Source organism: Fusarium subglutinans (assembly GCF_013396075.1).
Source record: "Fusarium subglutinans strain NRRL 66333 chromosome Unknown NRRL66333_c0000234, whole genome shotgun sequence".
Taxonomy (NCBI): domain Eukaryota; kingdom Fungi; phylum Ascomycota; class Sordariomycetes; order Hypocreales; family Nectriaceae; genus Fusarium; species Fusarium subglutinans.
The window spans coordinates 1-13,442 of NW_023502297.1; the positions used below are offsets into that span (position 1 = coordinate 1).

A 13,442-nucleotide genomic window follows, 5' to 3' on the forward strand; every position below is an offset into this window, starting at 1 on the left:
AGGCTTTTCTTAATATTATACTTTCTTTAATCTAACCTTAAAGCGTAGAATAGTTAATATTATAAGCTTTATCTATTAATATACTATTTATAATTATTTAAAGCATAGCGCTTATGTTTTTTTAGTAAAAAAAGATATTTTAAATTAATTAGTATTAGTTTAAAATTAATTAGAATTAAATTAATAAAGTTATAACTGTTTAAAGTATATATAAATTGGGTAGCTGGGTTGAAAATAGGGTGGCCAGTCTGTGGGGGTGGCCGGTCTTTGGGTGGGGGACGTTACAACACAATAACTGTTGAGAGGGATGTGTGTGTATTGACTGTGACTAGCTAAGGTCTCGGGCCGGGTGGTCCGGCTGATATACGAGGTAGGTGCCTCAGGCACCTTCAACAATAACAACTGCTGAAGACATCGGCATGTGGCTAATGGTGCCTCATTCGTCAGCCTCATGACCAAGCACGTGGCCCACTCTCACCTGAAGTGAAGTGTCTTTGAAACTACAACATCCAGGGATACTCAGCTCAGTTTAATCAACACTATTTCCAGTCAACAAATGTGACTAAAGCGCAAGGCTACCAAACAAAGAGCTTCCAGTAGCTCAATACCTCAAACTTTGCGTGCTTGCTCGCACCAGCCGTTACTAATTTAACCTTATCGCCCTCACAGGGCGTTATTGGCTCTCAAAAACATCTACAATATCCCTGTCAAGATAACCGAATCAGTAGAAATGGTTCGAATTCCGCGCAACGACGCGCCTTCAGAAGCGAATCGCTCAGATGCTTCTGATGCCGATGCCGAGAGGGGGCGGCTACTATCTGGAAATGATGAAGAAGGTGAAGAGAGCTATGCAAACGCAGAGCGACTTGAGAACTGGCATACAGATCATAAGCGTCGAGAGACTCGACGATGGAGCTACCTTGTCATGGTAATCAGCACAGTTGCATTGATCACAGTTCTCGCTATTTGGGTTCACAACAAGTGAGCATCCTCATCCACATCTCACATTTGACCCCAAACTAACATCTGCAAGCACACTGCCATCGGGATGTGAATATGACGGAAGTTGCAATGACATTTCCAAGCTCTGGGGACAATATTCCTCCTACTTCTCTGTCCCATCAGAGATTGATTTGTCAACACAGGATGATTGCGAGGTCACCATAGGGATTGCCCTGTCTCGTCATGGAGCTCGATATCCAACCGCCGGCAAGACTACAGCATACAGCGCCACCATTGCCCGCCTCCAGAAATCAGTAACGAATTATGGAAAGGGCTACGAATGGCTCAAGGACTACGAGTACAACCTCGGATCTGAGGATTTGACCGATTTTGGTCAAGACCAGATGATTGATTCTGGAAAAGCTTTTTATGAGCGATACATAGGACTCGCTGAAAAGACGGAGCCTTTCATCAGGGCATCAGGATCCGACAGAGTTATCATGTCGTCTCACAACTTCACACAAGGTTTCTATGCCTCTCGAGGAGAGTCTGGAGATGGCTACACCGATGACATTCTTGTAATTCCCGAGGAGCCCAATATCAACAACACACTGTCACATGGAACATGTAGCTCCTTCGAGGACAACGATGAGATAGGCGATAACAGTGCGCAGACCGCCTGGGGAAACAAATTCTTGCCTCCTATTCGGGATAGACTGAATAGGAATCTGCACAGAGCCAAACTGTCGTTACAGGAGACGATCTATCTCATGGATCTGTGCCCTTTCAACACAGTCAACACTCCTGATGGTGTGGGACAATCCCGTTTCTGCGACCTTTTCTCCACAGAAGATTGGCGAAGCTACGATTACTACATGACTTTAGGCAAATATTACGAATATGGTAATGGAAACGCAATGGGACCGACACAGGGCGTAGGATACGTCAACGAGCTTGTTTCTCGATTGACGAGGAAGCCTGTTAATGACCACACCACAACCAATCGCACGTTGGACGCCAATCCTGCGACATTTCCCTTGGACAGGGCGCTATATGCAGACTTTAGCCACGACAACACTATGGTATCTATTTTCTCAGCAATGGGTCTGTACAACTCGACAAGCAAGCTACCGAAACACCATATCGTACCAGCTATCCGAGCACATGGCTACTCATCAGCATGGGTAGTCCCCTTTGCTGCGCGGATGTATGTAGAGAAGCTCGAGTGCGGCGCTACAAGTGAAGAGAAGGGAGAAGAATACGTGAGGGTGTTGATAAATGACAGAGTTATGGAAATGGAGAGCTGTGGAGGAGATGAGTATGGACGGTGTAAACTGGAGGATTTCGTGGAGAGCTTGTCGTTTGCGAGGCAGGGAGGCCATTGGAATAAGTGCGGTATCAAAAGATGAGCCCCTAGGAAGAGTTAGATATACAGAGCGGATAATTGCATGCTTTTTTTACTACTCCAAGAGGCTGGTAGCCGTTGTAATGAACTGAAATAGACTCGGATGCAAGGGAGTGGATATGGTCGGGTGAGGAATACGAGGGATGAAATAAGATGCTAGCTACCTAATTAAGGTATTTAACGCAACACTGAATTATGCACCGATATCGATCGGATCGTGCACCTATAACTAAGCCTAATTGGGACGTTTTTAGAGTCTCTTATTGGTTAAGAAAATATGCCCCATAATTCAGCACGCACAGACCATTTTCAAAATTCCTTATCAGCTCTTATCAGCTCATCAAAGTCATCTCTTAACAGTACATTTAACTTTTACCCTAGTAAAATAGGCCTATTTTAACTAAATTAGGCTATTTAGTTAAGGTTAGTTAGTTATAGGCTATAGGCCGCACTTAGGGTTAGGTTAGGGCTTCGGGTTAGGGCTAGGGTCAGGGTTATTCGGGATATATCCTGTTGCTGCTAGTTAGTGCAATTTAGTGTGAGTGACTATAGGTACACGATCCGATCGATATAGGTGCACAATCCAGCGTTGTATTTAACGAGATCGGAGGAAGCTAGGAGTTCGACTTACCAGAAAAATTAAATCATTTTCACGATGCTTAATCTTGGAAAGAAGTCCAATTGAGATGAAAATGTGAATGTAAGGTACCTAAGCATTAGATGTTGCAATTGAAGGTTGAGAGTTGAGACTTCTCGGGCAGGGAACAGATATGAAACTCTTACAGGGACTTAAACGCCTTTCTCCACTACAGCGGGCCACTGATACTAAATCAAGAGCCCGCATCAGCGCCAAGCCCACTGTAAGCAACCCTAGCTAGGGGAGGAAAGAAAATACAGGCCCTTGACCCTAAGCAATAAAAATATTTAGGTAAATCTAGCCTAAGCTTAGGGGGCCCTTTGCTAAGTTTATTTTGGCACCCTGTATCAAGGTCCGGTGTTTTCTTGCTCCCTGAGCTAGGTAGTCCGTGGACGTTGACAGAAGTGGACCTCTCCCTAAGCTTTTCCCGTCCAGTCCTCCAGCGCCCATTACATCCACTCAATTGAAGCCCAGTCAGTGACATCTTCATACTGCACTTGCACCGTAGGAGCTTGGACGAGGCACCACCACCTCATCCCAACAAGAGAAACAAAGGACTCCAAATCTCACCTGCGAAAATAACCCTTCACTGCATCTTTCCTTCCACCGACGGAGTATTACTACCATTCAAACATCAAAACAGATAACCCCACCGTTGCGATTTGCGCCCGGCCAGCATCTGTCTCACTAGGTATCTCGTCTTTCGTCACCACGCGACTGCATCGCAAATTCCTTGGGACACACATAAGCGGGATCACAGAAAGATGGTGTCGACGGCAGGAGGCATCGTTATCGCCATTATCGTCCTTCTCGTTGCAGGAGCTGTTGGGTGGGTTATATTCACACAGCTTCGTGCTCGCAGACTCGGCGTATGTCAATTCCTTCAGTCCCAATCCTGCCAATCAAATTAATGTCCTATCTCTACAGCTCCCCCCTCCAAGTCTCGCTTCGTATCTACCATGGCACAAGGAAGACAGTGGCTATGGAATACAGCCCGCCCCTAGCGGCATCGCTGGCTGGTTCCACGATAAGATTCGCAAATTCAAGAACCGCAACAACCGATCCGCCGCAGGCGCTTACGAGCAATCCGGCGGTACTCGCGGCCGTCGCGGCTTCGGCCCACTCGATCCTGATGAAGCGTGGGACTCGCGCGTTGGAAATGAAGCAGACCAATATGGATACTATGAGGAGGACGTTGGTGGTCGCAGCCGGGATACCGGATACGGCGGTGGTTACAACATGAACCTTGCGGCGACGCCGGGATTGTCAGGCGGTCGAGGTTTCGACGAAGAGGAAGATCGGGGACGTAGAGCAAGCAGAAGCCCTGCATCGGGACCTGGAGGACGAAACCCGTTCGATGACGATGCTGGTTCAAGTTTGCGCGGCGTGAGCCCTCGACCTATCGACACAGGAGTTGCGAAACCCAAGAACAGAAGCGGCAGCGCCGAGAGCAGTCCGACAGAGCGACGGTCTGTGTTTAGGGAGAACATGTAAGACGAGACGTAAGCTGAATAAGTCAAGTATGTTGCGGAAGACGAGACAAAAGCTGCGCGATTATGGACTGTCTGCGAGTTTTGCTATGTTTGCCTTTCTTTCTTTCTTTCTTTCTTTCTTATTTACTGGGCTTGGGAACCTGTGGTTCATGCAAAGTTTGGACTTGGCTTGGTGGAATTCTGATATATCATGACATTGTGTATGTGATGCGAGGATTCTTTCAATTTGGTAATTTACGGAAGTCTTGTATCACCCTTGTCGATAGTGATTTGAGACTCAACTAACGGCGTTTCTATCCCTAGAATTGGTCGAGAAATGCCATGTGTCCAATTGAAGCACAGCACAAACCCAACGTGCTATTTATCCCCTGTTCATTGAGTATCGCTGCAATGTTAGGAAGCTCCGGATGGTCTGTTCTGACCGGCCCCGGCTTTCGGCCCCTCACAGACGTCAGCTTGAGCTGCCCCACCAAATCATTGAGAACCCCCCATAAATCTGTGCCTTCGCTTCATCATTATACCATCGTATCTTGTTCAGCCAACAACAAGAGAGGCATTATACATAATGACTGATATCGATCTTCAAGCTGTTCATGATGAGCTCGTCTCAGTGGCTTATGAGGCCGGAGCCATGATCTTGGCTGCCAATCCTGCTGAGCTCGACACCGACACCAAGCTCAACTGTACGATCATGTTCTGTCCATGATGCGTTTTGTAGCTGACACAATTGCAGCCGTGGACATTGTTACTGAAGCAGACAAGGGTGTTGAAAATATGGTCTCAACCCGTCTCTCCTCATCATTCCCTTCAATCTCCTTCATGGGCGAAGAAACATACAAGCCTGGAGTGAGACTTGGCCCTGAGCCAACTTTCGTTGTCGACCCAATCGATGGAACGACCAACTTCGTGCACTCATTCCCCAGCGCCTGTATCTCTCTCGGCCTCGCAATCGATCGTCAGCCCGCCATTGGCGTCATCTATAACCCATGGCTCGACACTCTCTACACCGCCATCAAGGGCTGCGGCGCCTTCCTTACACACGGACGTGGAAAAGAACCCCGCCGCCTCCCTCTCGCACGCTCACCGCGACCCATCGAGGGCCTCGGCAGTTCTCTCGTCGCTGTTGAATGGGGAGCGCAACGTGACGGGCCCAACTTCGATGTAAAGGTGGAAGCATTCCGAAAGCTCACAGCGACTCCAGAGAACGGCGGATCAATGGTTCACTCGTTGCGGTCGATGGGCTCTGCTGCGCTGAACATTGCTGCTGTGGCTGCGGGACAAGTTGACTTGTACTGGGAGGGTGGATGCTGGGCGTGGGATGTTTGTGCTGGATGGGCGATCCTCAACGAGGCTGGTGGGCGCATGGTACATGGAAACCCGGGCAATTGGGATCCTGAGCTTGAGGCACGTGTATATCTTGCTGTGCGAGGAGCACCAAGTGGCCAAAAAGAGCTTATCGAAGAGTTCTGGGGCGTCCTTGGCGATAAGAAGCTGGATTACTCTGTATAGAGTCGCCATGAGGTAAAATAGGGTGTTCCCTGAGGAGAAAAAGGGCATACAGAGAAACGAACGCGAATCGCGATAATGGAAATAAGGTCACTTGCGAATAGTATCACTTCTTTGGTAATCTTTGTCAAATGCCACTAGCCATCTATAGACCCGGGATAGACAATAGGAAAGGATAGCAAAGCACCTGGTTGCTCCGTAAAAAGATCCCATAATACAGTTGTAGCGGTTTCCGCTTCGTCTCCATTTCACAAAACTTGATGGTTTTTGGAAAACCCCCCTTTTTTTGTTCAATAAATGGTATCAGCCTAAATGATGTTGGTCGTTCCTTGGTTCCATTTTCCTCCTCGGTTCAGAAGAGCGATTTTAATTCCGTCCTGAACTTGGCTTATTCGGCCTTGACATCGACCTTCTTGGCAGCAGGCTCGCCAGAGGGAGCATCCTCGTCGCGGCTTCGCTTCTTGTTATCGGCAGACTCGTCGGCGGTAGACTGGATGCGAGGGGTGGTGCTGTGTATTATGTTAGCAAATACCTCTCGGTATAATGATTAGGACGGCTTACTCGTTGCTGCTGTGCTTGACTTCGTCCTTGGACTGATTACGGTCACGTCCACCATCGCGTCCACCACGGCCACGGCCTCGACCACGACCTCCTCGGCCGCCGCGTCCACCTCGTCGATCCTTGAAACCGTTCTTCTGGTCGGTCTCGCGTCGCTGCTTCCAGTCGTCCTGGTCACGACCACGAGAATCCTTTCCACCTCGTCCACGTCCACCCTTGCCTGTCTCTCTACCCTCATAAAACTTGCGGGGATTGCTCTGGTTAGGCTCAATCTTCCCTTGCCGGATAAGGTCGTTCTTCTCGTCGCAGTAAGCTCGTTTGCTCATGATTTTGAGATCGTGGTCCTTCCACTTAGGCTTGGGGTCAATCTGGACGAACTTGTTCGCCTCATCCTCGTCGGCGAAGGTGACGAACACGGAGCCCTTGAAGAGACCCTCGTTCGTGCGTCGGAGCTTAAGACCCTTGACCTCGCCAAACTGAGCGAAGAAGCTTTCAAGGTCGAACTGGGTGTTAGGGGCCTCATCGCCAAAGCCCTTGACGTAAACGGTAGCGGCTTCGACCTTGGACTTGGGCGCGTTCATGGGCTGGTAGGGGGTCTTGCGCTTGACGACCTCTTCCCCCTCCTCACCGGAAAGCTCAAGAAACTTGCTGTCTTTGAGCGCAGCGATGACAGCGCTGTAGGGCTGGAATGTTCGCATACGCTTGAAGGAGTGGATAGTCTTGACCTTCATGGGCTTGTTTTCGCTTCCGCCGCATGACTCCCACATGAATTTGTCCTGAGGGAAGTTCCAGTCGCCAAAGTAAAACTCGACCTAAGGGAGTAAGTACACGCACGCGCGACAACGGGAGATGGGTGAAGCTATACATACCTGCTTGCGGATAGCCTCAGGGTCATCAGTGATCTCACGGGTCGAAGGGTCGAATTTGCGGTTGTTGCGAGGGTTTGCATCATCATGCCTGGCTGTGGTCTTCAAAATCTCCTTCTTCTCTTCAGGCTTCTCCTCAGGCTTTTCTGTGGAATCCTCTGCCTTCTGCTCTGTCTTCTCTTCAACCTTCTCTTCCGTGGGCTGTGTGGCAGGAACCTCGGCCTCAGGCTGGACAGCCTCGACAGGCTTGGGAGCTTGAGCTTCGCTCATTGTGAGTTTCGACCGTTATTTAATAATTGGGAACGATTCGCGATCGTGATTATTTCACGGTCGCAGGCTAAGAAGTGTTGAGTGGTAGGATAAAGAGGAAAGAAGCTAGAAGCGAAGTGAGAAAAGGTCGCGAAAACGTAAAAGATGGTGGCGGGGTTGAAAAAAAAAACGAGTCATCGGTGTGACTGTTGCCTGTTCAATGAAGCTTACCTTGATAGAAAGAATTGACTCGAGGTTACAAAATTGATGAGATTTTGTTTGTATCAAACAGATACAGTTGATGAAGAGTAAAAAATTGCGATTGACTGATTCTGCCGGCGCGAGGGAAAAAATCACATTGAAAAAAACCCATTGAAAGGCCCATCTCTCGCTAGCCTTAGCTTTGCGATTTCACCGCCCGCCTTTTTAGGCGTTGGAGGTCCGCTATCCGTACTGTCTCTCGCAGGGCATTACCCCCCACCGCGGATGACCCCACTTTCCTGCCGCTCCCTCCATTGTTCTAGTAGGAGGTAAGTAAGGTACAGTACCTACTTAGGTACCTTATCCTTGAGATGAAGGAGAAGTCTATTAGGGTTTAGCTTGTACCATGACGATGACAACTTGAGATCAAACTTCTAATTCGACAAATACATTATGAACTTGGACGATTTCAGAGCAAGTCTCTCAGTCGATCAAACCAGACATAGCTTATGCCGCAATTGTTCGATTTGAGTTGTCAAGTTCTACAACTAACTGTATCAGAGCAGAGCGGTTGATCTAGAGATCGAGTATCGACGGCTTTCCCCCCAAATCGAGTCACCCTACCACAATGAAACTTGGCAATAATTAGGCTCTTTTAAAAACGAGTGCATGAATTGAACGTCAGCTGTAACCTGATCGGGCCTTGTCTTGTCTCCTTGGCTCGGAACCAAGCTTTTTGACCATCCAAGTTGAAAGCGGACCTGAAGATCCGTGGCAGAGAAGAATATCACATGCCAAACAGAGAGAAAACCTCCGAATGGAACCGCAAAAGTTAAAACATCTGATATAATAAACGGGAGCTTTCGATTCTCTTGCTTAATCCGTGGCATGATGCGGGAGCGTCCGCCTGCCCCGACGTACTTGTGACCTCCGACAGCGATAGACAAATAGGTAGGTACTTTGAAATGGTCGAGACTCATATTCAGCTCCCCTCTACTCCGTACAGAGTAGTTTTGCATTCGTAGACCCACATCCCTCCCACTTTTGCAGGTCGGAACTTGGGAATGACATCAGCCATCTTAAGCTATTCTCAACAAGTTGCGCAACGTAAGGTAGTGCCATACAAAATCCCCAGCACCCAGGCACCAACTCCTTCGGATACCTGCCGAGGTGTCTACCTAATCTCGCTGTTCAATCTAACATTTCGATTCTATACTCTCTTTCAAAGATCTACCCATATTCCTCTGTTTGTCTTGCGACAATGCACTAAGTTTGGGCTTGCAGCCACTGAAAGCATGTGCTGTGCGCTGTCAAACTATGACAATACAATTCTCGACAAAACCCAATTGCGCCCAAAACCATGAGACACTACCGTGGCTCTCTCAAGAGCCTGAATAGAGTCACTACAAGACTCAATACCCACCAGCGGATTCCTCGACGAAGATTATCGCATCGTCAACACCGCCATCTTTGGACATCCTCATCCAAGAACGATGCCAAGCAAGAAGCACAGCAAAAATCGACGTTTCCAGTAGCAGTAATTACAGGCGGGCTTTTCATCTGGTGGCTCTACCCTTCTGACGACTTTGCACAGCTTTCCGGTAAACAATTAAGGCAGCGAACCCATGAGGACTCTCCAAAGGACGAGAAACAAGACAAGACTCAGGATGGAGAATCAGATACGGATCAGTCGGCCTGGATAAACTTTGCTCGCCGCTTCGAGGCGTTCAGTAAGCTCAACGATGTTCAATTTTCTTCTTTCTCCGACAAGGTCGTTAGTTATCTGCTCCCTGAGTGGTCCAGACTTATCCCAGGCTATATTCGGAAACTTCAGGGTGAACTCTCTATGTCCCCGGGCTCTCTAGCCGACGAGATTTGGCAAGACGCTCACGACCCCTTAATCAATCCCGAGATTCGATATTCAGCCAAAGTTCGAGTTTCGCCAAATCTTTGCGATGAAGAGAAGGAATTTTTGTCCCGACGAAAACGAGTTGCCAGAGTAGGGCTGGCTAAATATCTCGGACTAAAGGAGGAGGATGTCCATCCAGATGATGTTCCGACAATTGCCATGTGCGGCTCTGGTGGAGGTCTTAGAGCACTTATTGCTGGAACTGGATCAATTCTTGCCACAGAAGAAGACGGGTTGTTCGACTGCGTCACATACACCTCGGGCGTGAGCGGCTCATGCTGGCTCCAAGCTTTGAGTCTCACATCATTCAACAAGGGCAACATTCGTAACCTTCTCGAGCACCTCAAAGCAAGGGCCTCAACCCATATCGCCTACCCACCCGTGGCCTTTCAATCTCTTGCTTCCATGCCCACTAATAAATACCTCCTGAGTGGCATGGTCGAGAAGCTCAAGGGTGATCCCAAGGCAGATTTTGGTCTAGTTGATGTATATGGTGTCTTACTGGCAGCGCGGTATCTTGTGCCCAAAGGAGACCTTGGGGTCAACGATCGCGACTTTAAGCTCTCAAACCAGCGCCACTATGTCCAGTACGGGCAATCACCGATGCCCATCTATACTGCTGTGAGACACGAAATTCCTGACTTGCCAGAGGCTGCCGAACAAGGCCCTATCGAAGTCGAGATCGCCAAAGAGAAAGCCAAGAAGGAGGCGTGGTTTCAGTGGTATGAGATCACACCCTACGAATTCTTTTGTGAAGAGTTCGGAGCCGGAATTCCCACCTGGGCTCTGGGCCGCAGATTCAACCAGGGATGTGATGTTCCTCCTGAGGATGGCTTCCATCTCCCTGAACTTCGGTTGCCACTCCTCATGGGCATCTTTGGTAGCGCATTCTGTGCAACTCTCAGTCATTATTACCGAGAGATCAAGCCACTTGTCCAGGGGCTGACGGGTTTTGGGACCATTGATGAACTCATCTCGACACGAGACGATGACTTGGTCAAAGTGCATCCTATTGATCCTGCCAAAATACCCAACTTTGCCTACGGAATGCACGGAAAACTACCGGAAACCACGCCGACCAGTATTTATGATAACGAGTATATTCAACTTATGGATGCTGGGATGTCTAATAACTTGCCTATCTACCCCCTCCTGCGGCCAGGCAGAGATGTGGACGTACTTGTTGCCTTTGATGCCTCTGCGGACATCAAATCCGACAACTGGCTCTCAGTCGTCGATGGCTACGCTCGTCAACGCGGTGTCAAGGGTTGGCCCGTCGGCATTGGCTGGCCTAAGTCTGGAGAAGCCACATCCCAGGTCGTGGAAGAGCTAGACGAGGCACAGGCGAAATCTACTCGTGAAGCGGAGACTAAACTCCGCGAGGCCAAAAAAGAGCAGGATGAGCTTCGCCAAGAAGCTCACGAACAGGGCAAGCGAGTTATGGCAGAGAATGACAAGACCAGATTCGAGCCTGGGGATCAAGAGTCCGGCGATCTGGGCTACTGCACTGTCTGGGTTGGGACCAACACAGAACGCAGTACTGAGCCACCCCCTCCCTCAAAAGCAATCTCGGACGAGACATCATGGCAACTCATGGAGCCTGATGCTGGCATTGCTGTTGTCTATTTGCCTTTCATTTCCAACGAGAAGGTCCCTGGTATTTCCCCCGGAACTACCGATTACCTTAGCACATGGAACTTTATCTATACCCCTGAACAGATTGATAATGTTACTGCATTGGCTCGAGCAAATTATGACGAGGGAAAGCAGCAGATCAGAGATACCATCCGCGCAGTGTATCAGCGCAAGAAGAAGCTTCGCGAAGAAACAGAAAAGGCTCAACGCCAAGATCGTTATCGATCTCGCATGAGAAGAGGCGAAGGCATCCGTCTGGGCGAAGGCGATCATTTCAGTTGAGCCTGTGATTTCAACATTCCTGGCAGAACAATCATTTGACTTATAGGACCATGTAACTCGTATACCCGTGCAGACGTCAAGGGACGCAGTGTAATGTAAAAATTTGTTTTTGATTCTTATTTTGTTGAGTTTTGTCATTGTGTTACATTGTATCTTACAGTGACGTTTCCCATCCCGATCCTCTAGGATCCTATGCTCCCATGTAATTTTATACACAGCCCAACCGGGGCGAAAATTGCTCATTATCCACATGAAGAGCCGACGCCTAATACGCCGCTCTGAGTACATATATATCCAACACCACGACATTTCTGGTTTAGATGACCTCACCGATATCGATATGAGGGGCCGCCCAGCGCTTAGCATCCGGCTCGTACATATCACTTGGTACCCGGATCTTGTTTCCGGGACTGTAGAGGTACCACGCTTTGAGGGCGTTCATCGATGCCTTCCGTCTGGCAACGTCGAGGCTAGGGCCGCCACCTTCACCAAGTTTCTCAGAACCACTGTAAATACCAACAATGAATACAGGAGTTCGTGAATGCCGACCTGTCTCGCTCTCTAGACGAGCAACAGGTGCCTCAAACCCTTCGCGAGCGCACAACATAGAGAGTTCTCGTGTAGGTAGACTGAATTCGAACATGGTAGAAATGTCGACTTGTCGAGCAAGCACGTGAGCTTTGACGAAATCGCGAGCGGCGTCTTGACCAGAGTGGGTGTAAACAGCACCAACAACAGCTTGGACAAATGAAGAGTACGCCTCGTGTTGGTAATACTTATAGCCCTCCTCGCTGCTCATCTTCTCGGCGTTCACAGGATCACCAAAGGCATTGTCGTAGACTACACGACTGCTGATTCCTCGTCGGGGTTTAAATCGGTCGGTGAAAGCAGACTCTTGACGGACAGAACCCCAGCGTGACTGCATATCCGCATCCCGGGGTGCCCATTGTAATAGGCCAGGATCGACCTCCTCACCGGGAGCAGCAGCGGCCTCAACGCCCCACCTGCGAGCTACTTGATGCAGAGATTCCTTTCCAGAATAGGCACGGAGGGCCTCGTAGAGGACGGCCATTGGTAGACGAGGCCATTTACAGACGAGGAACTCGAGGACGTGATAGTTGATGAATGTGCTGCCGAGGAAGGCGAGGTTCGCGTTGTTAAAGCTGGGGTTCTTGTCGGCTGAGGGAACGATGAGGGCCCGGGCGAGAGTTTCCAGAGGGATCTTGTTGGAGAGAGATAGCCGGGAGTGGAGGGCCGCAAGCTTAGCCGACTCAGCCGCACGTTCGGGGGAGGGAGATGGGAGATTGGTGAATGTAGGTATATCTTCGCTGGTTTGAGAAGCGGCAGCTGTTGAAGCTTGACGTCGAGTCGTTTGTAGAAATGCCTGTCTTGAGATACCGCTACCGATACCACGGGCATGGGCATGGGCCTGCAGCAATTGGCCGCCCCATTGGTCGATCCGTACCCTCTTCATGGAGCCCAATGAATTCCCTCTCGAATATCCCGTCGGTTTGTGAAAGGCGTCGATGAGGCGACGGAGCGAATTGGAGATTGTCGCCTGTTTTTTTTGGTCGTCAACGGGTAAAAAGTTCTGCGCTACAAGGCTAGAGAGTAGTGTGAGCTGGGTGTCCGATTTGGCCGGAACAACAGACGGCCCGAACTTCGTTTCTTCCGTCCAGCCTTGGAAACTGGGACCTCACCTGTTGGTAACCGGCCATTTGACATCAATTCAACGTCGCCATCGCCCTCCCAAAACCCC

General features: G+C 49.3%; 6 protein-coding genes across 6 annotated transcripts; 4 read left to right on the top strand and 2 right to left on the bottom strand.

The window, feature by feature from the left end:
* Positions 1-730: 730 nt before the first annotated feature.
* Positions 731-2,351, top strand: FSUBG_11779 (3-phytase A; the record flags this gene model as incomplete). Its single annotated transcript, XM_036676497.1, has 2 exons — positions 731-981; positions 1,034-2,351. The coding sequence occupies 2 exons, from the start codon at positions 731-733 to the stop codon at positions 2,349-2,351; spliced, it is 1,569 nt and encodes a 522-aa protein (XP_036532722.1).
* Positions 2,352-3,748: 1,397 nt separating this feature from the next.
* FSUBG_11780 (acid phosphatase) lies at positions 3,749-4,478 on the top strand (the record flags this gene model as incomplete). The annotated part of the gene is made up of 2 exons (XM_036676499.1): positions 3,749-3,853; positions 3,912-4,478. 2 exons carry the CDS (start codon positions 3,749-3,751, stop codon positions 4,476-4,478), a joined length of 672 nt encoding a protein of 223 aa, XP_036532723.1.
* A 564-nt stretch (positions 4,479-5,042) lies between these two features.
* FSUBG_11781 (quinic acid utilization QUTG (inositol-1(or 4)-monophosphatase)) lies at positions 5,043-5,986 on the top strand (the record flags this gene model as incomplete). The annotated part of the gene is made up of 2 exons (XM_036676500.1): positions 5,043-5,160; positions 5,211-5,986. The coding sequence occupies 2 exons, from the start codon at positions 5,043-5,045 to the stop codon at positions 5,984-5,986; spliced, it is 894 nt and encodes a 297-aa protein (XP_036532724.1).
* Positions 5,987-6,371: 385 nt separating this feature from the next.
* FSUBG_11782 (uncharacterized protein) lies at positions 6,372-7,677 on the bottom strand (the record flags this gene model as incomplete). The annotated part of the gene is made up of 3 exons (XM_036676501.1): positions 6,372-6,492; positions 6,545-7,353; positions 7,411-7,677. The coding sequence occupies 3 exons, from the start codon at positions 7,675-7,677 to the stop codon at positions 6,372-6,374; spliced, it is 1,197 nt and encodes a 398-aa protein (XP_036532725.1).
* Positions 7,678-9,217: 1,540 nt separating this feature from the next.
* Positions 9,218-11,683, top strand: FSUBG_11783 (phospholipase A2 cytosolic; the record flags this gene model as incomplete). The annotated part of the gene is made up of 1 exon (XM_036676502.1): positions 9,218-11,683. One exon carries the CDS (start codon positions 9,218-9,220, stop codon positions 11,681-11,683), a length of 2,466 nt encoding a protein of 821 aa, XP_036532726.1.
* Positions 11,684-11,999: 316 nt separating this feature from the next.
* FSUBG_11784 (ribosomal 3) lies at positions 12,000-13,157 on the bottom strand (the record flags this gene model as incomplete). The annotated part of the gene is made up of 1 exon (XM_036676503.1): positions 12,000-13,157. One exon carries the CDS (start codon positions 13,155-13,157, stop codon positions 12,000-12,002), a length of 1,158 nt encoding a protein of 385 aa, XP_036532727.1.
* Positions 13,158-13,442: the final 285 nt, after the last annotated feature.